The sequence below is a fragment of the Nicotiana tabacum genome, chromosome 3, assembly GCF_000715075.1.
Source record: "Nicotiana tabacum cultivar K326 chromosome 3, ASM71507v2, whole genome shotgun sequence".
Classification (NCBI taxonomy): Eukaryota; Viridiplantae; Streptophyta; class Magnoliopsida; order Solanales; family Solanaceae; genus Nicotiana; species Nicotiana tabacum.
This window is the reverse complement of record NC_134082.1, coordinates 140,708,063-140,735,093: the sequence shown is the minus strand read 5'-3', so window position 1 is coordinate 140,735,093 and position 27,031 is coordinate 140,708,063. Positions and strand designations below refer to the sequence as shown.

The following is a 27,031-nucleotide window of genomic DNA, read 5'->3' as shown; positions in this document are numbered from 1 at the left end:
TCAATCGTTGCCTAATTTGTGTGTCATAATAGATTTTTCAATAACAACAAAAGTTTTTGCTTGTGTGTTTGTACACTCTTTGTTACTTGAGCAGATTAAAGCCCACTAATATGATGATCTACATTTTCTTTCACTTGGGGAGAAGGTTCATATATATAAGGGAGACTTCTATTGTAGTGATTGATCAAGTAGATGCATGTTTTATGTTGATTACAAGAGCTCCGGTCATAATAGAGAAAACAAAATGATCGAAAGGAATATATACTATGAATATTGTCTATAGAAAATTATTAGGTGAAATACACTTCATTACATGTGTGTACTTTATAAAAACAAAATAAATATAAAAGAAAGTCACATGTATCTAAATCAAACATTGATTGTTGATCTTCATGTTCATCCAATATCCAATCATGTTAACCTTAGCTTGACAAACAAGTTATCATACGCTGATCCATATTGACCATTTATAAAAATTTGTGCTTTATTTCATGTATAATTATTTACTCATTAAAGCTTTAGTTTTGGCAATATTGATATTATTTTATAAAATCATGTACTAAGTCGAGAAACTAGTTAGTAAAAGTTTGATTCCACCTTGTAATCCTCTCCCCCATTACACGAAATTATATTGTCATTGTTTGATCCATCGTCATATTTTTCACCAAACCTCTCCTCAATTTCGAGGAGAAAATGGAACATGTAACTCATCATCACATTCTGAGATTTCATTCGTGCAATTTTGCTCAAAAGCGATTTGTTGGTTTGAGACCCTGGTATTTTCGAACAATGGGGAGCATCCCGCTATGCTGTTGGTAGCAATGCTATGAATTTGATCTGTCTCATCCTCCACTGAGTCTAATGATGTGGTCACTAATAATCTTTCTGGATTAACAATTGAACCCTCGAGTCTGGTTTTCACCTTGTGTCGCCATCCATGTAGCGACTTCCTAACATTCTCTGAAACAATTGTCTTCTTGTATCTGGAACCCATCTGCTCGATCATCGATGACTCAAGGAATAATGCAGAAGGATATATAACCAAGGACAAAAGAAAGAGATTACATAGTGTTTTTTAGTTACCTGAGCAACAATAACATAGAGTGGAAATGTGACAAAGCTACACCAGAATTGAGAAATAACCCTGCAGCGACAAGTTAACACGGGTCATGCCACAATGAGTGTATTCAGCAACAAGTTAACAAGAAAATGAGACAAAGATAGGTACCCAAATGACAAGCGAATCACGAGAAAGGTTTGATTTTCTGTGAAACACGATGATCCCTTAATTTCCCACTGCACCAGAAAAGGAAATCAGGGTTAGCCCCTATGGAGAGAATTTTGTATCACTGCATAAGAAAATTATCGCTTTTGCCTTTTCTAAGTATTAGGTGAAAATATAAAACAGACACAAACCACATATGAAAGCCTCTAGTTTGCTCTCTCTCTCATATTTTCTGACTCGTAGCTCAATATAACTTTGTAGTTTGCTTTAAGAGTTGAAAAGTTAAATAAATGTGATCTTTAGACTTGTAGAAGTTATGTAGAGGCTTCCAAAAGGCAAAACTACCAAGAGTGTAAAACAAGATAAACACAAGGCAGAAGATGTTACTCGCTCTGATCACCCAACGATATGCAGTCAATGGAGGGTCTGTGAATAACAATCAGTACCCGGAACTTACATCTATTGGCTACAAAAGGGAAAATATACCTAATTACTGTCTGCAGCAGCCCATAGGAACAACGTTTCCTCATAAGCAACTCTACTTCTTCCCATTGACAATAAGACAAAATTATTTTATTTCATTATAAGCAACTCTACCTCAATCAGAAAACTAAGTTCCCAAGTTCTTACCAGTGACCAAATGTATGCTGCCATCTCAAATGCGTTCTGCATATGATTCACCCAGAAGAGCAATCAATAAGTCATATATGAGGCAGCTATATCATTGACCTAAATTTAATTAACGCCTACTCTTGTTAAGTCTTTTGAATTTGAGGATAATATTTATGTTATTTTGCATACCTGGAATGATATAAATTGTATTATCCGCAGCAGAAGCCTAGGCTTCCCAAACCAGAATAGCTCATCTCTGAGGTTAAACTGATGAAATCCTTCCCGTGGACTGCTATCCATGATTTCAACTGCCAGCTTAACCACCACATGGTGAAGCTTGGTACCAACCAGAAGGATTAACTTCCAAAAACAATTTTCGAAAAGGTCAGAAATTGAATGATAATTGAATTATGCTTCTGAAGCAAAAAGAGAACAGAAAATAACAAGGACATACAATAGCAGGAAAGAAGGAGATCCAGAAGTAGATATTAGTGCCTGGACAACGATCATCAAAATTATCCATCATCTTTTTGAAAGAACTAAATGAACAATAGAACGGCAAGGATTCAAAAAGAAATCAACAGTAAACCTACTACACATTTTGGCCTTTTGCTTCATTTACATATTAATCTTTCCTGGTTCCTCTTCTACTACTCTAAAGAAGGGATACGATCAGGAAACAATTCAATAAAAGTATAAATGTGCTTTTATAACATCCTCTTTATTGTCTTTTGTTGATCAAAGTAATCTAGTTGCAATGACTTTCATATCCTTTTTGTTGCTGGATTTTTACTTTCAAATGCTAAGCAATTAGGGATTTTGTGATGCTGAAGTAGCAAAACAAACTGAATCTAAGCAAGTCTGAAGTTGTAAAGTAGCTCGTTAAGCGACCTCCTCAATCTATTATTTCCATTAAAGTAGTTAGAACTAAAAGAAAATTTGATAAAATTATCTGTTAGATCAATAATACATGCTGAAGCAGAAATTTCAGAGAATATCTAGAGGATAAATTACCGTGAAAGCTTAAAAATACACAAAGTATGACGAAAATCCATAGTGGAACACTGCAACCAAAGAAGAATCAAAAGGATTATTTTAGATGAATAATCCATAGTGGAATACTGCAATAGAAGAAAGAAAAAAAGAGAAAAATCTTAGACTTTTGTCGTAACCATGATATCTTACAGTTTATGAAATGTTGTATTTAGTCTTCAGAGGGACAAATATGTCAGGTGTTGTCTATAGTCACAACATAATTGGGCATCAACAACAAACCATGCCTAGAGAAAGGAAAAGCGTGAAGTGTTGATTGCCATCAGCCAGGAACACACACCAAGGAATAGCTAAGTAATTAGGATAGTTCAAGTGGTGTAGCTATTTTTAATAAAAGTCTGGACATATCCCTTAGCAAAACTTGACTACTTCCCTTTTTTTATCCGTCAAAAAAAAATTGACCCATATTCTTAGATAGAAACTTGCCTGCCCTCCAAGAATTCAAGCTAATATAAAAAAGAGCTGTACTTTTGAAAGTTTAATATTGATGCGACGTCCTATGAATTAACAGCTATATTTCAGTAATTGTATCACTTTTTGAAAGCTTATCTAATTCTAATAGTAATATGTCCAGACTTTTATTTAAAGAAGGTAATACGTAGTGCAAGGTTCTGGTAAGAAGAAGGCCGTATGTGGTGCAAGATTCTGGTGAGTAAGATGCAAGTCAAAGAACCAACACATGGTAATACTCAGTCTGAAACTTGTGTTCTTTATTAGTGATACAAGAGAGGTCTAGATCATAAAACTGGAGAAGCTAAGACAAGCTAATTAAGCAGTCAATCTTAACGTCTTTACTGGTGTCCGAACATGATTACCAGAGCTATTGAGGGGAAACATGGAATGCCGATAATAAAACATGAACATAAATAATTTAAACTGCAGAAATTCTCTATGAAGTTATTGATAGTCTGCCATCTTATAGTATAATTCATAATGTGGAAGACGGAGATGGAGTAGCAAATAGTTTATTATGATGCAGAAGTTATGTCAATCCGAAAAAATAACCTTCAAACTGATATGCCATTGTACCTAATACCAACAATATCACGAAATTCTTCCTCCATGCTTCGAAGCATATACTTATGGAAATCATAAGTTAATGGCAGCTGATGAGTCTGCAAAAACAAAATGAATATAGAGACATAAGATTGCTGCTCCATTCTAGTATAGGAATATAGAGAGGTGCTAGTCGTGGTTCATGTTCCCATCCAAGCACCCACAGCAAATTCGTTTGGAAGGTTAGACCAATACTGGAAAAGTCACAATGTAGTTCGAGAAAGTGGACCCTCTGCTTCATGGTTAGTGCATGCTTCTATTATCAATTAATCTGACCTACTCATCTTAGCTGTTAACTTAACAAGGCATTGACAAGAACTTAATCCATGAACTACACAGAAGTACCTAAAATAGGGCCTACTTGGTTTCTATTCTTAACTGATTCACATCATCTATGTAAGTGAATATTATCTTCAGTGGTTATTAGTTAGAAAGTGTTTTCATAAAATAACCAAAACCCAAATATGAATAAGGAACTGATTTAATAAACAAATTACTATTTAAAAAATGGAAATAGCATTAATAGGCCAGTGTGACTTAGAAAGTCACTCTTCACCTTCCACCTCAATGATCATTGAGGAAGATATTTCAGTTGTAGAGGAAAACAATACAAGACTTACAGTAATAAAACCCAGGCGCAACGCCATGTAGTCAGCTTCATTTATAGAACTCCAGAACTGGCGGCTGAAACAAAGCTAAAAGGAGAACTTTGAATAAATTATTTTTAATTGCTTGAACTCATCGCAGCACATGCCAAGAGGTAGAGAAGATTAAAGTATGAAGATGAACAATTTATCAGAACATGAAGTTTAAGATGCAATTGTTTACAATAATTCAATCTGAATACATGAATTAAAGCTCACAACAAATGATGCAGCTAAGTTTATAGTTTTACAATGTCGTTAAGATTTATGACTCCTGTGTGACCAACGGCAGTTTGAATAGTCATTGAATAAACCAAATGGCATTGTAGATCATGATCAGTACCACTCTAGATCATAGCTTTAGCTGCAAAAGGCACTTGAATTTGTTATTCTCTATTGCATTTTAGAGTTTTATCATCTTAAGGTATGTATGTAAGTCTTTTCCATGCCACTCCATTGCCCAGAACAATGTACACAGATGTCTTATCTTTCAAATAGATTCAGGACGCATTGTGTTGATGACTAGATCTACATGAGTTGGGACATCTAGTATTCACCTGTACTCAGCCACCTGTTTATAACATCATTGGGCTAATACTATTCCTCTTAAGTTGAGATAGCATAAGAACACCACATAACAAGTATCCACTCAACCAGAAACACAAGATTTTATGTGAAAATACCAGCCAAACAAGAGCCCTGTGCTGGCTCCATGGGTGAGCAGTGTGGTGAAAAGTAAAAGTTGATATACGCCCCATTCTCCTGTTGTTTGGGACAGCTTCTTCAGAACCTAAGGTTAAACTTGCAAGTAATTATTCTGGAATTTATAAATAAAGTATGAAGAATAGTAGTACTGCTGGAAATTTTTGCACCTTCCAATCTTTGAAGAGCCATTGACTTGGCATAGTTTTCCCATGTTCTCCAGCTATATATCTGCATGGTTGTGGAAAGAAAGTTCTAATTCATGGCGTTTGATGGATGTAGAAAGAAAGTTCTAAGATGTCATCAGAGGTTAATCGGGAAGAAGATCAGCCAACCTTGATCATTGCCAGGGCGATGGCGAAAAAGCTATAAGACACATGGCTAACACCGAGGACAAGCAATAAACGATGGAGCTGCTCCAGGCTCTCCTTTGAAGCAAACGATTGGAGACCCTGGCAAAACTAACATGAGTGTTCTCTGCTCATGTGGAGCCAGTATTAGTACTGGCCACTTAATTAAAGACAACAACTAAAACAATTTGAAACTTGCAAAGTGATCTATATGAAGCAATGCAAAATGTGAGAGAACTTCATAGTTCCATCATCAAGACAAGCTTCACTTTTTGTACCAGGTAGAGAGCCCTGAGGAATCTTTGTTAAAAATAGTCCTATTTTCAAGTTCTACACACCTTAAACTTTTGATTTACAAAAGTTTAGGCTTCTTAACTCCTCCAATCTACTAACCTATGAGTACAAAATATAGTAAAATCATGGATTTTCAATGAAAGAAAACATTTCAATATTAATTGTGCCACATTCAGGAATTTGCTTGGCTATAAGGTTGTTACTTTCCAGTTGAATAATCTAACGGGGCAAATGTTAGCTTTCAACAATAGAATAGGGATTCCGAAGTTGTTTACAGACTATCCTTGTAGATGATAGCTCGTGAAGATCGACCAAAATTTACTCATGGAAATTCGGATCAAACAATGTTTAAGGTAAAAAGTCACAGAATGGAAAATTGTTTTTTTTTTTTTTTGGGCGGGGGGGGGGGGGGGGGGTCAAATAAAATTGAGTAGAATATTCTTGCTTGGCACCTCAGGACAAAGATCTTCATTCCTGCTGCTTAAAAGCAGCCTTGAACTTGAATTCAAGTATGAAGAACCTGATAAAACAAATCGCGTAATTGCTGATTCGCTCTTGTTTCTTGGCGGAGAACATGGATAGAAGTGGCTGCTCAAGGCTGATGACTTGACACAAATCTTTGCAACATAAATGATCCAATGACCCATTAGCAGTGATAGCAGTCCAAAAACCATAAGCTCTGCTTGCAGCCAAAAAGGAGGAAGAGGAAAATGAAAACAAAAGAGTTCATTAAGCATCTTAAATGGGAAATAATGATTTACTCCCTATTCTTAAACGTTAAGCTCAAAAGAGCAAGCAGCCTTTAGAAGAATCAAAACCAGTGATCAGTACATTGAACTCTAATTTTTTCTAGTATATTTCACACACATCTACAGGGTTAGACCGTTAGAGTAAACAATCCTGTGTTCTACCGAACTCACAGAAACCTTCTACATCCACCACTGCAAGAGTGCCAATAATCACGAAAGGCTCAATATACAGATAGCAGGTGGCTTACCTTCCTTGATTTTCTCTAGCGCAGCATAAAGAGGTTTCCTTTTCGTCCTGTGCAACCACTGCAGGAACAAATTACAAATTTAGAGAATTCAAACAAATGCATAGAGCTCAACATATAATCCACCCCAAAGAAATATATTGCAGAGCTCGAAAATAGAATAATAAGAAATGGTTTTTTTCTTTTACCTTTCCAAACTTGTTCAAACTGCTATGGATTAAGAAACCAATGCTCACCAAAACTGTGACGACTGTCGCTACGGCCCATGTTGGTGTTTCAGCAAACGATGCTTCTTCCAATTTCTCCATCTTGACTAATATTCAACAACCTTAAAATCCACAGTAAAGACTGCATCAACCTTAATCACGTCTTTGGGTGGATTATCAAAGTTTTTGGGAAAATCTAATGCAGAAAGATGGAACTTGTTTCAAGTGCAGAAGCTTCAGCACTGAGCAAAGACTGCCATTAATAAGATCACCAATTGGTCAGCTGATTTTGGTTCATAGGCAACGAACATCAACTTAGAGCGTGGGGTGTTGGAAACTAGGAAAGCATAATGGTCCCATGTGGAAATGCCTGATGCAAATCTTTTGTCAGTATGTTGTACAACCAACTGGCAACCTCACGCATCCTTGTTCTGCTCTAAATGCTCACCCACCTATGTTGTCGTAGTTGCTGTTTCTACCACTTCATTAATGCACTTGTGCCTTGTGGTTACTTTGACCTAATCTTATATTTAGACTGTAAACTTTGTGCTTTTTTTGACGTAATCTCTCTCTTGACTAAAGACTTGTCGTATTGTTGGGGAGGTTGGTTTCTATGTTCTTCCGAAAATGGAGTAACAAATGCATCATATCAATAATCAACCTTTAATTGCTATCAGCCTTTTCAAGGTGTCACAGGTTTAATTGTTAAAGCTTTGAAGTTGTGGAATTGAAGTCTCAGATCAGCCTATTTGTGAAGGACCATATAGAAATCTATACTAAAACAGAATACACGATTTATTGCAGCATCAAAGCTCAAATTTTTGTAAGAGGTACAATTTCATCTGTAATTGAACCAAATAAAAAAAGTTCTGACATTGTTCTTTTTATACAAAAAATGTGTGTCGGTCAGTTTTTCTATCTTTGCCTGTCATTTTTAGGAATTGTGAACTATCTGAATTTTCCACATGCTCCTTAGGCCTATTTATTGGGGCTTATTGCTGGTTCTGTCGCCATAATGTTTTTTCAGTTCTGGAAGTTATATTGCAAGCTTTGCCTCGATCCTAGCAGAAATTAAAAATTATATAGCTAGATTTCTTTTTATTTACCTAAGTTTTGATTCACAAAGTTAATACTTCCTCGGCGGCGGAGGCAGGATCTCCGCGCGAAGAGGATTCAAAAAGGAAAAGGTTAAAAAAAAAATGGAAACTATAGTCTTACAAATGTTTTGAACCCCTTGATCACTAAGCTATACTTTTGGGTTGTATTAAAGGGATTCAAAACTTAATATATCGACGAAGAGAGTTCGGGTGAACCCCTTCCGCCCCCCTAAATCCGCCCTTGAGTTCCTCCGTTCATAATAAGTGACTCTTTTGTTTTTTTTTTGTCCAAAATAAGTGTCTTTTTACATAATCAAGAAAGAATTATTTTTATTTTTCTACCCTTATTTACATATCTCAATGTGACAGGGTAACAATATGCAAATTTTAATTAAACGTAATATAGTGAATACATATTTTTTTCGGTAGGAGTTCGTATTTTTTTAAGGGCGTGCCAAAAATCAAATAGTCACTTATTATAGAAGGGAGGAAGTATTATTAGTGAAAGGAGTTATAGCCTATTTGGCCAAGCTTCTTTTTGGCCAAAAACACTTTTTGCCAAAACTTGAGGTGTTTGGCCAAGCTTTTGGAAGGAAAAAAAGTGCTTTTGAGGAGAAGCATAAACAGTTTTGGAGAAGCAGAAAAAATAGTTTCTCTCTAAAAGCACTTTTTTGAGAAGCACTTTTGAGAAAAATACACTTAGAAACAATTATTTAAAGTTTGGTCAAACACCAATTGCTGCTCAGAAGTGTTTTTCAAACTAATTAGTCAAACACAAACTGTTTCTCACCAAAAGTAATTTTGAGAAAAGCACTTTTGAAAAAAAAACATTTCTCAAAATATGATTTTTACAGCTTTGTCAAACAAGCTATTATTCAGTAATGATGGTAGTGAAGGTAACCGGTATTGGGTAGCCCAATAAATATAGAAGTGCACAAGTTGATTAGGACATTACACTATAGGAAAAAGAATTTAAGCTTCCATTCAAAGCGTAGGGGTGGCCCATTTGGCAGTTGAGAATCAAAGGGTTGCTGAACAGCTCAGTAGTTGGAGCTCTGATTGGTAAAAGTTAATTTTTTTTTTTAATATAGAATAAAGTATTTTGACTAATTCTCTTAGCCAGCTGCCATTAACAAACATCCATCGACCTCCTACCTAGCCGCCCAGCAGCTTACCTCCTATTTTACATCATTCAATAAGTAAGCTTTCTTCTATTTCAATTGGTTTCTCATCTATTTGCAATTTGTCTTGAGTAAAATACTAAGTACATTTTAGGGACCGCAACGAAAAAAAATGCAGATGTCAAAATCAGAGACTTTATTGCAATATTTTTGTTTTACAATGAGCGTCAAATACAGAGAATATACTAGTGATTTCAATGAAAACTTATTCTTTCGTGGTTAAGATATCTTGATAGCTAGCGCAACTGCTGCAACAAGAGAAGACCGAGTGATCAAAGTTCATCTTGTGGTTTGTTTACAGCAAACCCACTCTCCACCCAAGCCTGATATCCCCCTCCCATGTTGCTTACATGCTTGAATTCCTGCCAAGTTCATCATTAGTGTTAATTTGAATATGTTATCAGTATTTGGAACCATGTAACAATCTAGTAAGCCTAGAATTGTAGCCTAAAAAGGTGTAATTAACCTGCTACAAGCCGTTAAAATTGTAGATCTCATTGTAAATAAGTTAAATCATTTACCAAATCCAGGTTCTTTTCCGGAAAGTAAATATGCTGGTAAAGTCTTTCTAATAATCAGAGAGAGAGAGACAATTCAACTTACAACAGTAAGAAGATCAGTAGTTGCGTACAGTGACCTCACACCACTTTGACATCCCTACACGACAGAAAGCTTACCCCCGTCAAATTACAGAATATTCTCTCTTTCAAATACTAACTAACAAAACCTTCCGAGAGAAATTAAGGTCTTAATGGGCACGTTGTTGAATAATATCGATCAATTATAAGAAAGGTGACAAATTCAGTTTGATTTACCACAACTAGCTTTTCTTCCTTGCCGAAAGCGGCAGATACTTGCTCCATAAATTTTGGATTCTTCACCCTACCTAAAATTACCAAAATTCGAAACATCATTATCTATACAGACATTAATGAGTTGATAGAGACTAATGCATCATTTGTTTTTTTAAAAGATTAATACGTCCAGATCTGAATACACATCTGAATATCAATATGTGAATTAATACATCTGAATTTGAATACATATCTGAATATTAAAATGTGTATTAAGATCTGAAAACTAAATGATTAAGACTGTTTGTTTTTAACATTTGAATGTATAAAATTTATCTTTATTTGAAAACTAATAAACATAAAATTCAAATAAAATAATAATTATTTAATATTCTATCAATAAAATATATATATATTTTAAAATTTGGTAGTTAGTGGTGGTGATGGCTAACGACGGTGCTTGTGAATGCCGACTAGAGGCGGTGGTTGGTGGTAGTTTTAGTTGATGGTGATGGTTTTGATTGATGGTGGTGGTTCTGAGTAATAGCTAGTGGTAATTGATAATGATGACGATTATGGCTGAAAATGATAGTGGTAGGTGGTAATAATTAATAATTGTGGGTGTGTGATGGTGTGTGGTTGTGATTGAAGAAGGTGGTGGTAGTTTATAATGGTGGGCAGTGCCGGCTATGGTTGTTGATGGTAATCAGATGGTTAGTTGTAATAGTTGAGGTGGATGAGTTTGTGGATATGGTTGTGGTTGAGAATGATGGTGGCGGGGTAGTGGGGATTCTGGGTGATGGTTGTCGTTAATGGTGGCGGCTATGATTGGGGAGGTAGTGGTGGTGGTAGTTGAGTATAGTGGTGGTGGTAGTTGAGTATAGCGGTGGTGGATGGCATGGTAATAGTTGATAATGGTAGGCGATTGTGGCAATTAATGATTAATGTGGACGATATCATCTTAATGAAATTATGTCTTTATTATAGATCTTAATCATACATACCTATTAAGACTCATTAAATGGGTGTGAAGTAAAAAAAAAAAAAAAAACTAAATGATTAAGATTCAGACTTTAAAAATAAACGTACTTAATATCTGAGATCTGTTTGGCCAAATGAGGCCTAAAAGAGACAAATAGCATATTTGGCTAAGCTTCTCCAAATAAGTATTTTTTTCAAAGTTGTAATGTTTGGCCAATCTTTTGGAAGAAAAAAAAATATTTTTGAGAAAAGCAGAAGCAGTTTTGGAGAAACAGAAAAAAATAGCTTCTCTCCAAAAGCACTTTTTAAAAAAATATTTTTGAGAAAAATACATTTAGAACTAATTTTTAAAAGCTTGATCAAATACTAATTGTTGCTCAGAAGTGCTTTTCAAATTAACTAGTCAAATACGAACTACTTCTTACCGATACTTTTGAGAAAAACACTTCTCAAAATAAGTTTATTTTTATGACCTGGCCAAACGGGCTATAAGTCTCAAATAATAACTGAAAGAATCAGAAAAGGGAGACCTTGGGGAGTATTAAACATATAGGGAATATTCTCAGAGTTCTCTACATGTTCTTTCTTGAATTCTTCTTCTGTCCTGTTCAATTGCATGAAACCCAAATCAGAAATCTGATTGAATTGCATATTGAATAAAAAAGAAACCTTATTTGTGCTAGATTCTACCTAACATCAAGATAACGGTGGCCAGAACGGAGGAGATGACGAGCTGCATGAACATCTACAGTAACTACCTGATCTGCTCCTGAGCTACAAAACAGAAGCAGAACTAGAAAAAGAACAACAAGAGAAAGAAGACTATTCCATAAAACAGTACCCATAATAGAACAACCTAGAATATATCTTTGCCTATTGCAGTAGTATTATGATTTGTGTGTTTAATGTACCAGGGTTGACTGGCCATGACAAATGGAAGTTGTACTTATATAAGATCTCTTCTCTTCGAAAGTGAAATTTTACTGCAAATGTTGCTACTGGATCAGAGGAGATCTATTGGCGGTTCGATTGTTTTGAGAACGAAAAATTGGCAGGAAGAGGAAAACCGATGGATCTATTCTAATGTGATAGAGATGGTTTCGTACTTTATTTGTTCCGTATATTGTTTTCGAGTTTAGCCGCAAGATAAGCAATTAATATTTAAGCACTTAGATTTGTGCCTTTTGGTGCGTGTACCTTACGTTAAAAGAATTACTGCTGCATATGAGCAAATGGGTTGCCCATTTTCAAAGTCTTCCACGTTGGGTTGCCCACTTTGACCAATTACCCAAAATCGATATTCTCCTAAAATACTGTATTCTACAATTAATGTGGATATACTAAACTTGAATGCAAGTAAATAATCTAGAATATTTCTAAATAAAAGAAACCACAATATTTTAACATTAATATCGATCCTAATTTACAAGAAAAGGAAATATTATATAGTATCTTAAAATATATTCCTAACAAAAAGTTTTTTTTGTCTATAACTGTCTCAACTCCTAAATTATATTACAGTACATGCCAACAACTATAAATTATATTACAGCATAAATCTTTAATACTCAAAGTTTCACGAAAACGCCATCCAATTTGCTAACATTATTGTCAATATTTAATAAATATTTTTCAACAGAAACTTCTTTGCTCACCAACCAAACATACATTTAGAAAAAAATTAACATGAAAATGACTTATTCTTTCGGAAAATATTATGTACAGCCCAAGTCCAACGAACGACTCATGGTCAATCTACGTTATAGATGTTCAAAGAACGAATCATGGGTGTTTTATTTGGCCATAACTTCACTTGCAACTACTGAAGCCATTATTTGCAAGCATAGGAGTATATAAGATTTGAACTTTAATTTGGAATTCTGCCACGTTTCGTCTAACTTCATGGGTTTAATTCTTTTTTCCTTTGCCTGTTTAGTGAATTTTAACACATAAATATATATGTTTTAAGCCAAAAGTAATGATTCACATGAACTCATAGCTTCTTCACTAATTTGTCCCTATTTGTAAGTTGAAGTTTGGTTACCAATATTTGCAAATATCGAATTTCAATATTCGAAATAATAGTGAAATGTTGAAAAACGTGTTTGAGAGTATTTTAAATGAAATAATAGTACACAAATTTATTAATTGTTTTTTTCATTTGAATATCTTTGCGAGCGCGTAGAAGAAAATCAGAACTGGGAAAAACCGGCACTTCAGCTATTCTTCAATGATCCGAAAAGTGTCGAATATAATCTGAATTCCACCTGAGGCCCCCGGGACCTCAACCAAGCATATCAACAAATCCAAAACATCATACGAACACGCTCGAAGTGTCAAATCACATGAAACAACAATAGAATCACGAATCGCGCATCGATTCAAGCCTAAGAACTCATGAACTTCCGAATTTCCAAGACTAATGCAGATTCATACCAAAACAACTCCGATTGACACCAAATTTTCCACACAAGTCATAAATGACATTACAGACCTATTTTAACTTCCGAAATTGGGATCTGACCCCGATATCAATAAAGTCAACTCCTGGTCAAACTTTCCAAAATCCTCCAACTTTCGCCAATTCACGTCGAAACGACCTACGGACCTCCAAATCAACGTCCAGACACGCTCCAAAATCACCATATAGAGCTATCGAACCGTCAAAACTCCATTCCGGAGTTGTCTTCACACAAGTCAAACTACGGTCAACTCCTACAACTTTTTTTTTAAATTGTAATCACTTTTCCATATATATAACATAAGGTACAACAAAGGAGGGGGACATAAACCTGGCCTCCAGACATATGATGAAAGAATACTTGGTTGTCAAGAATACTATGATAGGTTAGACCTATAATGATGTTCCAATTATCTACCTAGAAACGATAGATAATTGGATGTACAAAAACAAGCTGAAGTAAGCCTAGGTCAACTATACAAAATTGCACAAATGATCCTAAATCTACCGAAGTATTGAACTGGAATATCATCTTCCATGTACAATAATTCTATATCTAATAAAAGTGTAGAAGTTCCATATTGAGTGTGACAAAAGACATGTGAAAATGGAGAGGACTATCTTCAACTCTGCTTTAACATTGAATACAAAGAAAGCTAGGTTGAAGGTAGTTATCAAAAAGGTCCAGGGAACTGGGTTGAGTAGCTATTTTTTGTTGTTGTTGATAGAAGGGAATGAGCACTGTCTTTCTTTATTTGTCCAGTAGAGCTTGTGGCCTGGAACTGACTTCTGATTGCTGGGTAAACTGTTGCCATGCATGTGCTTTTGTTGTTGAGGGCTGATAGGTGAAGAAAGCAAGGTGACTAGGTCTGAGTCTCTTGAAATTTCCTGCTTTGGACTTGAATGGATGACAGGTAATCGTGAGTGCTGTTGTTGTATGAGATCAGGAGAAAGAGGTATCTCCTTGTAGTATTTGCTTTGTGCATGCAGAGGGCAGCATATTTGGAGCTGTTGTTGACAGAATGGTGAGGGCATCTTAGGTGTGATGTTTATTATAGCATGTGTCCAAGACTTGAAAAATTTGGGTGTATGTGTATGTGTGTGGATATGGGTTGGGAGATGGGTTGGGAGATGGATTGACAGACTTGGTAAAATTGATGCACTTTCAGCAGAATAAGCAGCTGAGATGCTGATACCACTAACTGAAAGTGCAGCAATTGACCAAGCCAATTCCACGTACCTGCAAAAAATAGCAAATATGTTAGTGAAAGAAGACTTTGTTTCCAGGTTCTTGTGGGGTCTGGAAATGAGCATTGGAGTAGGAAGGGAATGGTATCTCTGCTTTTGGTTGAGCAACTATTTGTAAGCACGAGATTTTTGCTTCACGGACAATCGCTCCAAAAGAAAATAAAAATAGTGACAAATGACTTCGCTGTACAATGTTTCGAGTTTTCCGTGACGTGTGTTGTTAGTCATTTGTGGGTCTGTCCATTTTGCATTTAATCTTACCGAGCAAAATACAAAGCATGTATGTCAGGGTAATTAAAACCATAATTCGGTCATTAAAAAAAACGAAAATTCAAAAAATATATATGCATCGTTCGTTCTAGGTTGTGATTTAACTTACTTAAATATTTTAATTTGGTGTGATAATTGTGTTGAAGTGTCACATGGTTGTTTGTTTTAATTTCATTTGTTTTATTATTTATTTTTGTTATTTCATTTTTTGTTTTAAAATAAGAGAACAAAGAAAAGAGTGATTTGGGCCCAAGAAATGAGATAAAAATAGGCCCAAAACCGGCACAAGGACCCAGCCCAAGTCAGGCCTGCCCAAACACTGATTCAAACGACGCCGTATCAGCATCCTTATCAGAACCGTTGATCTGACTCAAACAAACGGTCCTGATCAGGTTGATCACTTCACTTCGACGACGTCGTTTCAGGCAGATTAATCTAAGCCGTCCAACCCCTTGATCCAACGGACCTAGGCCATTCCCCTTAAACCCGTCAAACTTTGACCCGATCCAGCCTCACCCGGTCTCACCCACTATCAAACCCAAAACGACACCGTCTTCCCTAAGTGAATAGATCCTGACCATAGATCTCATTTGATCCAACGGCCAGGATCTAAACCCCTAGATCGTATATAATCTTTCTATCGTACCCCACGCCCCCTATTCGAACCCCCTCCACTCATCGTCTTCACCAAACACTGAAACCCCCCCAAACCCTAGCAGCCGCCCTAGTTTCCCTTTCACCAGAACCCGGCGGCATGAACGCCGGTGACCACCTCCTGAACACCCTAAGACCCCTCACTCTCCTGAACATGGATCTGTCACCCCCTAGCCTCGAATCACCTTCCTTCGTCTCGAATCTTCATTTGAAGATTCGAGTCGAACCCGGACCTATACCAAACCTCACCATCTTCATACCAAACACTCCCCTGACCCTCCTCGTGACCAAACCAAGCTTGGTTTGGTCCGAATCTACCCACAACTTCTAAAAAACCAGATCTGAAAATCCAGACCTTAGAACACATGCACCTGGGGAATCCGGCCGGTCTTGACAGGGGTTTGAGGTCTAATGGACCTTAACCAAGGTGTTCTCGTGTGAGAACACCCTGGTTAAAATTTGTTCGGCCTCAAATGGTCAAAGTTGAATCAGATTTGGGTCAGTTTGGTTTAAACATTTTTCGGTAAGTTTTTCTTTTCCTTTTTTGTTATTCAACTGCTAATTAAGTTGTTAGCATGCTTTGTTGTGACCGTGTTTATTGTCTGATAATTTTCTTAATTTCTTCCATCTCTGTCAAAGACCTTTTATTTGGTCGATTGTTTCTATGTGTGATTTGAACGTATCCTATGATAAACATGTCCGATTAGGATAGTCGTCGCATAAATAACTTATATAGGTTCCCAGTTGATTGACCAAAGTTGTCCGAAGCCCTTCAGGTCCCTGTATGTATTGATTTATATGAACGACTGATTGTTACTTGTTATAATTAGTATAGTCGACTTGATAAATATCGTCGATTAACTTCCTACGACTGAATGTTCAAATATTCTAATACATACAACCTCACTCGACTGAATGGACCTGTATTGTGATTTGAATGCTGGACATTATCTATGAATTCTAGTTTGTAACTGCATTGTAAACAATTAAAAGAACCAGGCTAGGGCAGTTCTGAAATTGAACTTTCAGAAGTTCAAAATGCCCTGAGGCTGCAGTGATGCAGGACAGTAATAATCAAGGGTTAACAGGGGTGGTCTGGGGTTTGAAAAGAACAGAAAAAAAAATTAGTTTAAATGAGCTGACAAGTAGGGTACTAAATTAAGATTAAACTAATGCCAATGGGGAACAAGACACAAGAGTATGGGGTTTAAAATGAATACTAAAATGAGTCCATAACTCTTGATTAAAGAATAAGCCAGGCGTGGGGAACAAATGGCTGGCATAAAAAGATGCTTAGGCATGGGTTTAAAGGGTATGGGCAGTCTGCAAGTGGGAGGATCCAGGCAGCTTAGCTGCACTGGGTCGTTTGGCTTATAAATAGGCCATTTCAGAACTTAAAAAGCGGCTGAAAATTTTTAGTCTTGAGAGAGGTCTTGTGAGTTTAAAGAAAACTGAAAGCATAAGGAAATTTCTAGTAAACATTGTAACCAAACACTGTCTGAAAGCTACATAAGAGTTCGTATTGGTCAAGCTGTCTTGGCCAAGTTCTGTTGTTTGCACTGACTGAGCTGCTTGTGATTGTTGGACTGCTGGTGTTGCTGCATCAAACACTCTGTTACTTCTGTTGTTTCATTACTCTTTTCTGGGATTACTTGTTTGGTGCTCGACCATCTGCTGGTTTTCTTTGTTCTGGAAACTGTTGCTGGTTGTCTGTGGACTATGGAAAACACTTGGGGCTATTGGTTTGTTGTTGTGTTGTTGCTGTGTATCTGCTGTTGCTGTGTTTATTGCATATTGCCCAGCTGATCATTCCTTTCTTCTTTGTCCTCTATACCAGGTACACAACCAATGCACTGTCAAATGTAATTGGAACATTGAGCATGAATACAAAAAGAAAAGACCTGAAGTTGACTTTCATACATAGATTGTTACATTAGATATCATGTACTGTATAATAATTTTCATTCCTGTGTTGACAATAGAAGCAGCCTGTATGCCCAGTGTATATCAATATAGATTAGCTGAATGATAGTTTACATATGTATGCTGATAGGTGAAAATATTCCCAATGAAATAGGTTGTATCTCAGACTTAGTTTTACTTTGTAATATGTCCTTTCATGTAGGCCAAGCATGAAAACCGTACTCTATTAATTAAGTTCTTTCCTTTCTGATAAATTGCTTCATATAACTGGTAAATCATGTTTTAAGACAAAGAACACGGAGACTGCAATCTCAACCTCACGAAGGTCGAGCCTGGGTCGAAACAGACCAAGCAGGCCTGCATCGAACGAGCAATGGCCCAAGTCTGGTCCATCACGCATGGGCTGGATTTGGGCCCTTAATTTTTGCTCGGCCGACTGTGTACATGGCCGTGCTTTCTGATTTTGTGCAAGCACTCGGAACTCTGTATAGATAACTTGCAAGCATGTAATTAATTAGGGCTATCTACTATTTTCAATTAGTAGAGACAAACGCAACAAGAAACGTAGTTGCTATAGGATATCCTTTTTGAAATAAGGACGAGATGAGCCTCGACAAAAAAAAAATAAAGAAAAATGCACAAATTGTGGGGCCCTTGTTAAATATATATATGTTGAAGCATTCAGTCCCTAAGGTGGGCCGTTTAGCAAATCTCACGACCTTCCTGGAATAATAACGCGATGGCCTCTTTAAGCGCGTACTTAATAATTTTACCTTCTTAAATTCGGGTGTGCATTTATGTGACCCAAATCCAAATCTCGACGGATCCAAAATGTGTTTCTAATCACGGGTACATTGATTGTGACGTGGTTCGAGATGCATGTCCATGACGTCGCAAATTCCTTTTAAAATAGAATGAGATGAGCCTCGTCAAATAAAAATACAAAATTGTAGGGCCCTCACAAAATATATGTATTAAATACTTAGATTCCGGGACGGGCCGTTTAGCAAATTTCACGGCCCTACCCCAAAATAATAATGCGCTAGTTGCTTTAGGCGCGACTTTAATAATAATATCTCCCTAAATTCGGGTGCACATTTATGTGACCCAAATCCAAATCGCAACCGAGTCGAGATATGTCAATAACCACGGGTGCATTGATGTAACGTGGTTCGAGATATGTTTTCACGACGTTGAAAGTCCTATAAAATAACAATGAATGATAAAAGCGGTTAAAAGATAAAATTGGCACATAAGTTCACATTTGTATAAAATCAGATAATCAAGCCGAATATAACAGTTGAGCGACCGTGCTAGAACCACGAAACTCGGGAATGCCTAACACCTTCTTCCGGGTTAACAGAATTCCTTATCTAGATTTCTGGTACGCAGACTGTAATATGGAGTCATTCTTTTCCTCGATTCGGGATTAAAATTGGTGACTTGGGACACCCTAAATCTCCCAAGTGGCGACTCTGAAATAAATAAACCAATCCCGTTTCGATTGTCCCTTAATTGGACAAAACGCCCTTGCGCCCTCGCGGGTGCGGAAAAAGGAGGTGTGACAGCTCTGGCGACTCTGCTGGGGACATGACCCAGAACCACTGGTTCAGGGTTAAGAATTCGAGCTTAGAATAATTGTTATTATTTGGCTTTATTTATTATCTGATTATTACATGTTTTGAGCCTAATGTGCTAAATGCTGCTTTTACCGTTTTGATATTATTTGAACTGTAAATATAAAACTGTGCCGAAACCCCTCTCTTCTCTCTCTTGAGGAGTGCACGCTGGTCGTGGCTTCTTTCTGTTAGTGTCATATACCAAAATAGAACGAGGATTCGGTGGAGTTGCAAAATCGGATGGCCTTTTGGTTACCGGTACACAACTCCCATCCTTGGCTCGAGTTGTCCGCTCGGGTAAGCCAGGTCTAGAACAAACACCTAAGGTTTTACAGCTTAGTATAACATGGCTTCATGCCGGATCCCTAGTAGGAACGCTTATTTGCATCATGCGCATTTGACTTAGGAGACTCAACACAGGGGTTGGGTCCGTCTAGGACAAGCAACCTGAGAATAAAGACCATCCTGCTACATCCTGTTTGCTTTATGCATTTACTTGTTTCAAGGCTTGCATACTGACCGGTTTCTGAATATTGGGAATGTTGTGGGAGAAATGGTTAGGGAGTTAATTATTTATTTTTTGAAGAAAAAAACTAATACCCAGAAAAAAGTTAAAACTCGGCCAGAATTTTGAAAAAAAAAAAAGAGAAAATGTGTGCCTTATTAATTTGTTTTAAAAAAAAAGAGTCTTTGACTTATTTTTAAGAGAAAATAGCGTGTCTCCAAAATTCAGCTTATGCCCGAACTACGTCAGTTTGATTCTCGCGGGGTGCGAGATACGTAGGCAACCCTCATCGGGCTCAACTTATTTTTTAAAATATAGGTACAATCCAAAAGAACAAAAGTTTTAAATAGTCAAGGTGACATCATGCTTTTCAGAAACAACCAAATTTCGTTTTTTAAAAAAAAAAAAAAAAAAAGGTGTGTCAATTTGGTATTTGAGTCCAAGTAGTCTGGATCCTTGCTTAATCACCCCAATAAACATGCAGAATGTGCATAAGTCCAAGTTTGCCAGTAACGGTTAGGAGCAAGATCCCTCTGGAGGTGCGATTATGGTGGGAGGATCTGGAAAGGTCAGAGCAAGACAAGATCAAGCTGCACCTGGGAGGTTTGGTTAATTTATTGAATGTCCGGCCCCGATGCGACATCATAAAAGCTTTGGTTACATTTTGGGACCCGGCCCACAACGTATTCCGTTTCTCGGATTTTGAACTCACCCCAACCTTAGAAGAAATGGCGGGTTACATGGACGTCACTGAAGGTTTGAGACACAAATACCTGATCGCTCCAAGGGCTGTGAATTCACACAAATTCATGGATCTGTTGAAGATAAGCAAGGGAGTCCCATACGCTGAACTGGATAGAGGTTTTTCTACCCTACAATTCATATACCAGAGGTACGGGAGCATAGGAGGATTTAATGATCCAGAAAGTGGTGTTTGCAGTAGGGGAAATCTGGTAAAGTGGAATGAGCATAGGCGGTTCGCTTTTATGGTGGCATTTTTGGGCCTTGTGGTGTTTCCCCGAAAAGATAGAAATATCGATCTGAAAGTGGCTGGAATCGTTAAAGTCCTGATTACCAACGATAAAAGCATCCTTGCTCCTATGATAGTATCAGAAATGTACCGAGCCCTCACAGCTTGTAAGGCCGGGACAGACTTCTTCGAGGGGTGCAACTTGTTATTACAGATGTGGATGATCGAACACTTGTGTCACCATCCTCAGTATATGCGCTACATATCTACAAATGGGGGCTGCATCGAGGGTTATAACCTAAGGGTTTCAGGTTTCCGATCACCGGGAGGGTTTGAAGAATGGATATCCTATCTCCGGGTCATCACCGCAGATCAAATAAACTGGACTTTGGGTTGGCTTTCTGTGGAAGAAATCATATACATGCCCGCCACTGGTCCTCACTTCCTCTTGATGGGACTCAGAGGTATTCAACCTTATGCCCCTTACAGGGTGATGAGGCAGTTAGGAAGATGTCAAGTACTACACCCGGATGAAGATCTCAGCACTTATGCAGTCGAGGTCAGCAGTGACGGCCAATTTCCTGAAAAGACAGTTCGTTGCATATGGAGTGAATGCCAGTACCTGACGGCAAATACTCGGGTAGGTGATGTGTCTAGGGGTGAAGTCTCGCCGGCCTATCTCGCTTGGCATAACAAGAAGAACATTGTGGAACGGCCAACCAAACGGCCTCACCTCCAAGATTTTGTTGAGTCATCACAAGAACAATGGGACTGGCTCGCAAAAGAGGAAGGTTACCTGGTTGAAATCAGGAAGCTAAAGCGACAAGTTGAAAGGATTGTATTCGAAAACAACGTGCAAGTCGCCCAGGAGCAGGCTGAAAAAGACAAGCTAGCCCAAGAGAACCAAACCCTAAAGGCCCGCCTTCGCCAAGCCAGTAAGAATAACATCGACCGACAGAAGTGTCGGTCCGACGAAAGATTGATAGCCAGTTTGAGAAATCAGGTCATCCAGAGCCAAGAAGAATTAGAACAATCAGAGGCTTGCATAGCAAGGATGAAGGTCAAATGGGCAAAAGGTACAACCGCCCGAAGGCAGCGTCTGCAGCAGGTCATCAGGGACTATGAAAGGAGCATCGAGATATTAAGAGAGACGAACTCCACTCTACATGATCGGATCATCAAACAAGCACGAGATGCCCAGGCCGACAGAAGGCATTGTTACGATGCAATGGCCTGCATGGAAAGACAAATGGAGTTGTTCCAGGATCGACTTGCCGACAATGCCCAAGCACTGGGATTGAAGAACCAACAAATCAGGCAGTTGTTCATTGAAAAGGATAACATTCGAGCAAGGATTGACGAAATCGGGCATTACATCTACCTGAAATGCCTGGCATGCGAGCAAACACCTCGGGAAACCCTCATTGTCTCCATCATGGGCTACGTCCACCGGATTATGAACGAGTTGAAGAGCTTGCAAAGAGACCTTACACCTAGGGCCGCGAAAGGGCCGAAAGATGCCTCGTGGGTCCCTAAGTTGGAAAATTAGTCTTTGGTCGAGTCTTGTTCGTTTTGTTTGTTGTTTCCCCATATGTTGTTTTCTTTTCTTCAAACCAAGTTTAAAACCGTGGAGTCTGTACTGTTGCTGTTTTGTTTGAAGCAATGTGTAATAGCAAATTTTGATGATGAAATTAAGTGACTCCGGAAGAATTTCTATGTGTCTTTACTTTGAGGCAGAACTACGCCTGGTCTGATTCACGCGGGGACGTGATACGTAGGCAATCCCCAAGAGATTCGACCGCTTTTAATAAAGAAAGAAAAGAAAATACAAAATAAAATAAAACACAGGGTTTCCCAAAGTACTTTAAAAAGGGACGAATGAGCAAACCGGGATGACGCATGTTGTTTGAAGCAAAGCATGTAGAAACGGTTAACTGCCTAGGTGCATTGCATCCTCTATGTGTTATGATCAAATCTGTTAAACTCTAACGCTAACAAAGTTTGTTGTTGTCTGATCCAGACAAGTTAGTTGTTAAAGAACTCTGGCAACACACTCATACCAAACCAGATCCAAAGGACCGGTAGCAACAAGCATGACTACTTCAGAGAATAGTAATGAGGAAGAAAGGCCAATGAGCCAGTTGTTAAAAGAAGCAATGGAAAAGATCGAAAGGATGAGACTAGAGATGAATGCAATGCAGCTAGCCTTAGCCAAAGCCCAAAAGAGCCCTGAAACACTGGGACACATGCCAGAATACCCTCACTCCGACCCTTCCACAAGCCGCCCAAATCCCCTTTATCATCAAGAAAGAAGCCCTCATGATTCCCAAGCTCCACCACCCCATCAACCTCTCCCAACACCCAATATTCCCATTTTTGTGGGACCAACATCAGCCCATTTGCAAAGAACGACCAGTGAGCCATTGTTTCAGGCTCACGATACACAATACTATCCCCCTGAGCCTACGTTTCACGCCCCTGAACCACAGGCTTACAATCCACATGTGGAAGTGCCGGCAGAGATTGAAAAGCCGGCTAAGTCCCCTGAACAAGATGAAGTATTGAGAAAGTTCAAAAGCCTGGAGCAGTCCTTCAGGAACTTGCACGGGCTGGGCAGCCAAGTCAGCGTAGCATACAAAGATCTGTGCCCTTTTCCAGACGTCCAACTCCCGGCTGGGTTCAAGATGCCTAAGTTTGATTTATATGAAGGGCACGGTGATCCCATGGCACATTTGCGGGGATTCTGTAGCAAAATGAGAGGGGCAGGCGGCAAGGATGAGCTGCTGATAGCTTATTTCGGCCAAAGTCTGAGCGGATCTGCACTAGAATGGTATACCAGGCAGGATTCCAGCAGGTGGTACACGTGGGATGATCTGGCGCAGGCTTTTGCAGGTCATTTCCAGTACAATCTCGAGATAGTCCCTGACCGTCTCACATTATTAAGAACTGGGAAGAAACCCGGGGAAAGTTTTCGCGAGTTCGGGTTCCGCTGGAGAGAACAAGCAGCTAGAGTCGATCCTCCCATGAGAGAGGGAGAGATGGTGGACTATTTCTTGCAGACATTGGATCCAACCTACTTTGGTCACTTGGTGACAACAGTTGGAAAATCTTTCAACGAGGTGGTCAAGATAGGGGTCATGATAGAAGAGGGTCTGAGTTCTGACAAAATCTTGAACTATTCGGCACTCAAAGCCACAACCCAGGCTATTCAAAGCGGCACGGGAGGTGCGCTGAGAAGAAAGAAAGAAGAGGTCACCACGATCGAGGCAGACAGTTGGTCCAGGACTGGCAAGCCGCACTACAACCAACCCAGACCTCACAGGTCAAACTACCCATACAACCCACCACAAAATTTATATCCACCTCGAGAACCACATTGTTCCGTACACCAGGCTCAAGCATACGCCCAGCCTCCGGTTTGCCCGCAATGGCGCGCGCCGGCTCCCCAGAACATATATGCACCACCACAAAACACCTATCCTCCACCAAGGGCGTATAGAAACCCTCCAGGGGGCAGGTTTTCAGGGAAATCCAGATGCTAGGAATGACAGGTTGCGGAAACAGAGAACTTTCACGGAGTTGGGAGAAACCTACACCGCTTTGTTCCACAAGCTGAGGTAATTGGGTTTGGTTAGTCCTGTCCAGACTCGAGAACCAAATCCCCCACCTCAGAATTTAGATCGATCAATCAGTTGTGAATACTACTCAGGGATGCTCGGGCATGACACCGAGAAATGTTGGAAGTTAAGGCATGTCATACAGGATCTTATCGACACCAATAAGATCGAGGTCCAGACACCAGAATCTCCTAACATCAACCAAAACCCACTGCCAGCGCACCACGAAACTCACATGATTGAGTTGGTGTGTGAGGGAGGAGAGTTGAGAAAACCCTCACAAACAGTGATGATGATCCAAGCCGCCCCGAAAGAAGTCTCAACCAATATTCGACAAAAGTGATTTATTACCAGAGATATGATCAGAAGCGCCTGAGTCCATAACCCATGGTCCAAGAGTACTAGACTGGGAAACACAAGCAAAAGAATTACCAGCAATAGGAGTGTCAGTATGGGCAACTGAGGCTACTTGTGGAGTTGTTTGCTTACTTGCTCGATACTGAAGGAGCTCATTATATTCTTCTTTAGATACAGAAAAGCCCTGATTACCTGTAGTCTCGCTTTGAGCAACGTAGACATTTTTGGGTGGACGACCATTTAAGGAATAACACATTTCGCAAGTGTGTCCAAGTTTGTGACAATAAGAACACTTGGGTCTAGATCTCCCAAAACGACCGCCTCCTCGTCTATTCTCCATAGCTTGAGATGCCCGAACATCCACTGTTTGGGATGCAAGAACAGAGGAATCAAGTATCTGTGATGAAATCACTAGGTGACTTGGTACTGCAGCAAGGCGAAGTAATCGAGAGAATAATTCATCAACTGTTGGGACAGTCGGACTCTCCAAAATCTGGTCTCGTACTGAATCAAGATCATGAGGAAGTCCAGCGAGTGTAAGAACTAGAAACATTTTCTGTCGCTGCTCTTGTTGTTTTGACACACTAGCAGAAACTGGCATCAATGTCTCAAATTCCTCCATGACTGCCTGTACCTGACCCAAGTAAGTAGACATATCTAATTCTTGCTTCTTTAAGTTTGTCATCCGTGATATCACATCATAGAAGCGAGATATATCATTAGTGTATAACGTACGAGCCTTTGCCCAAACCAAATAACATGTCTGGAATGGCCGAAACAAAGGCATCAACTTAGAATCAATAGAACACCACAAGATGCTACATAATTGAGCATCAATTTTTGCCCAAAGCGCTATCGCCTTTTCATCTCCTTCGCTAGACTGTTTAATCAGATGATCTTGCACACCTTGACCTTTACACCACAACTCGACAGATGAAGCCCAAGCTAAGTAGTTTGAACCTCCCATTAAAGGTTCCGAGGTAATCATAACATTAGAGTTTCCAGAACTCATGCTTTTAGACCCAAAAACATCAATTCCCAAAGACATCTTGTAAATTATTACCAAATAAGAGAAATAATCAACTGTAATCCACTGAAAATAGAGTAAGGAACACTGAACCAGAATAGTAAACTACTGTAGCAGTTGGAAAGTTACTGTTGCAGCCGGAAAATATTCAAAGTGGTCGGAATGAAATAAAAACAGTAGGGGTAGGATCGGAATTACCAGAAGACCCAACTGTTCTGAAGGAACTTTTTCAAAAAATGGCCAGAAGTCAACTTTTTGAAATCACTATTCACGCCGGAAAAATAAAAAAGTGGTCGGAATTTGGTGTAACCTGGATGGGTAGGCTCGGAATTGCAAGGGAAACAATATGTCCTGAAGAGTCGTCGCCAAAAAATGGCCGGAAGGTAGCCCACGCAACGTTGGAACTTCGCCGAAAAATTTTCTTTGGACAGCTACAGTACCGTCGGACATTTTCACTGGGATTTGGTCGCCGGATAGTGACTACTCTTGTGGTAGTGTTGGATTTTGTGCACAACACTGACCGAGACAAAGCAGACGCAAAACAACTTTGAAAGTCGCCGGAAAAAAAGGGTTCCGGTGACTGATTTTACTTCCCGAAATCGCTGGAATTTATGCACAGCGATAAATCTCTCACGATAGCTCTGATACCATGTGAGAAGGCACGAGAGAAAATATGATATATTGATATTGTATGTGATGCAATACAAGAGGTGCTATTTATAGCTACTCTATACAAAGGGGATACTACTCCTATTCCAATGTGGGACAATTACATAGCTATCTCTAACAATAACAAAATAGACCAAAATAGTATTTATAACTTAAATACAAATTTCATACAACGATTCATACATTATACAACTATTTTTCAACTTTCATATAATATTCAATTTAAAAATATATAACTACAACAGAATATAACTTAAATACAATTATAATACAACTTTAATACAATTTCGTAAGTATATTGTATATCTTATCTTCTTCTTCTTCTTTTTCTTCTCCGAGTTCTTCTTCTTCGAGTTTCAATCTGAAATTCAGCCAAAATCAAGTCTAATCTTCACCAAACGCCCTCAAAATTTAGATATAAACTCCAAACAATATTTCCAATTGTTTGCAATAATATCCTATCCAAACAAATAATTGTTTTTGAAAACCCAAAATTGAATTCAAAGTTTCAAAGCTTTTTAA

The 27,031-nt window shown here is 38.5% G+C and overlaps 2 protein-coding genes across 4 annotated transcripts; both read right to left on the bottom strand.

The window, feature by feature from the left end:
• Positions 1-276: 276 nt before the first annotated feature.
• On the bottom strand, positions 277-7,533 carry LOC107815735 (MLO-like protein 4). Of its 2 annotated transcripts, none has more exons than XM_016641355.2 (15): positions 7,119-7,533; positions 6,934-6,991; positions 6,389-6,615; positions 5,628-5,744; positions 5,463-5,523; positions 5,274-5,380; positions 4,567-4,641; positions 3,920-4,005; positions 2,852-2,901; positions 2,292-2,332; positions 2,027-2,197; positions 1,856-1,891; positions 1,229-1,296; positions 1,084-1,144; positions 277-994 (listed from the first exon to the last, which is right to left on the bottom strand). In XM_016641355.2, exons 1-15 carry the CDS (start codon positions 7,236-7,238, stop codon positions 677-679), a joined length of 1,596 nt encoding a protein of 531 aa, XP_016496841.2. In that variant the 5' UTR covers positions 7,239-7,533; the 3' UTR covers positions 277-676. The 2 variants fall into 2 exon arrangements, with proteins under 2 accessions (XP_016496841.2, XP_075106089.1); XM_075249988.1 differs by having other exon boundaries at positions 6,934-6,980; positions 7,119-7,258.
• Positions 7,534-9,533: 2,000 nt separating this feature from the next.
• On the bottom strand, positions 9,534-12,320 carry LOC107815736 (thiosulfate sulfurtransferase 18-like). 2 transcript variants are annotated; one of them, XM_016641357.2, is made up of 6 exons: positions 12,101-12,320; positions 11,880-11,963; positions 11,720-11,793; positions 10,230-10,300; positions 10,018-10,071; positions 9,534-9,776 (listed from the first exon to the last, which is right to left on the bottom strand). In XM_016641357.2, exons 1-6 carry the CDS (start codon positions 12,115-12,117, stop codon positions 9,687-9,689), a joined length of 390 nt encoding a protein of 129 aa, XP_016496843.2. In that variant the 5' UTR covers positions 12,118-12,320; the 3' UTR covers positions 9,534-9,686. The 2 variants fall into 2 exon arrangements, with proteins under 2 accessions (XP_016496843.2, XP_016496842.2); XM_016641356.2 differs by having other exon boundaries at positions 11,880-12,171.
• Between the last annotated feature and the right edge of the window lie 14,711 nt (positions 12,321-27,031).

What these genes read in the sequence shown, in the direction of transcription:
- LOC107815736 (XM_016641356.2), bottom strand. Translation starts at nt 12,034, where the DNA reads ATGGGTACTGTTTTATGGAATAGTCTTCTTTCTCTTGTTGTTCTTTTT. An exon ending in TATGTTTAATACTCCCCAAG is followed by an intron (nt 10,301 to 11,719) that starts GTCTCCCTTTTC and finishes TGGTAATTTTAG; the next exon opens with GTAGGGTGAAGAATCCAAAA. An exon ending in CTACTGATCTTCTTACTGTT is followed by an intron (nt 9,777 to 10,017) that starts GTAAGTTGAATT and finishes TGAACTTGGCAG; the next exon opens with GAATTCAAGCATGTAAGCAA.
- LOC107815735 (XM_016641355.2), bottom strand. Translation starts at nt 7,238, where the DNA reads ATGGAGAAATTGGAAGAAGCATCGTTTGCTGAAACACCAACATGGGCC. An exon ending in CGTGATATTGTTGGTATTAG is followed by an intron (nt 2,902 to 3,919) that starts GTACAATGGCAT and finishes CTTTGGTTGCAG; the next exon opens with TGTTCCACTATGGATTTTCG. An exon ending in CAGCATACATTTGGTCACTG is followed by an intron (nt 1,297 to 1,855) that starts GTAAGAACTTGG and finishes TTTCTGGTGCAG; the next exon opens with TGGGAAATTAAGGGATCATC.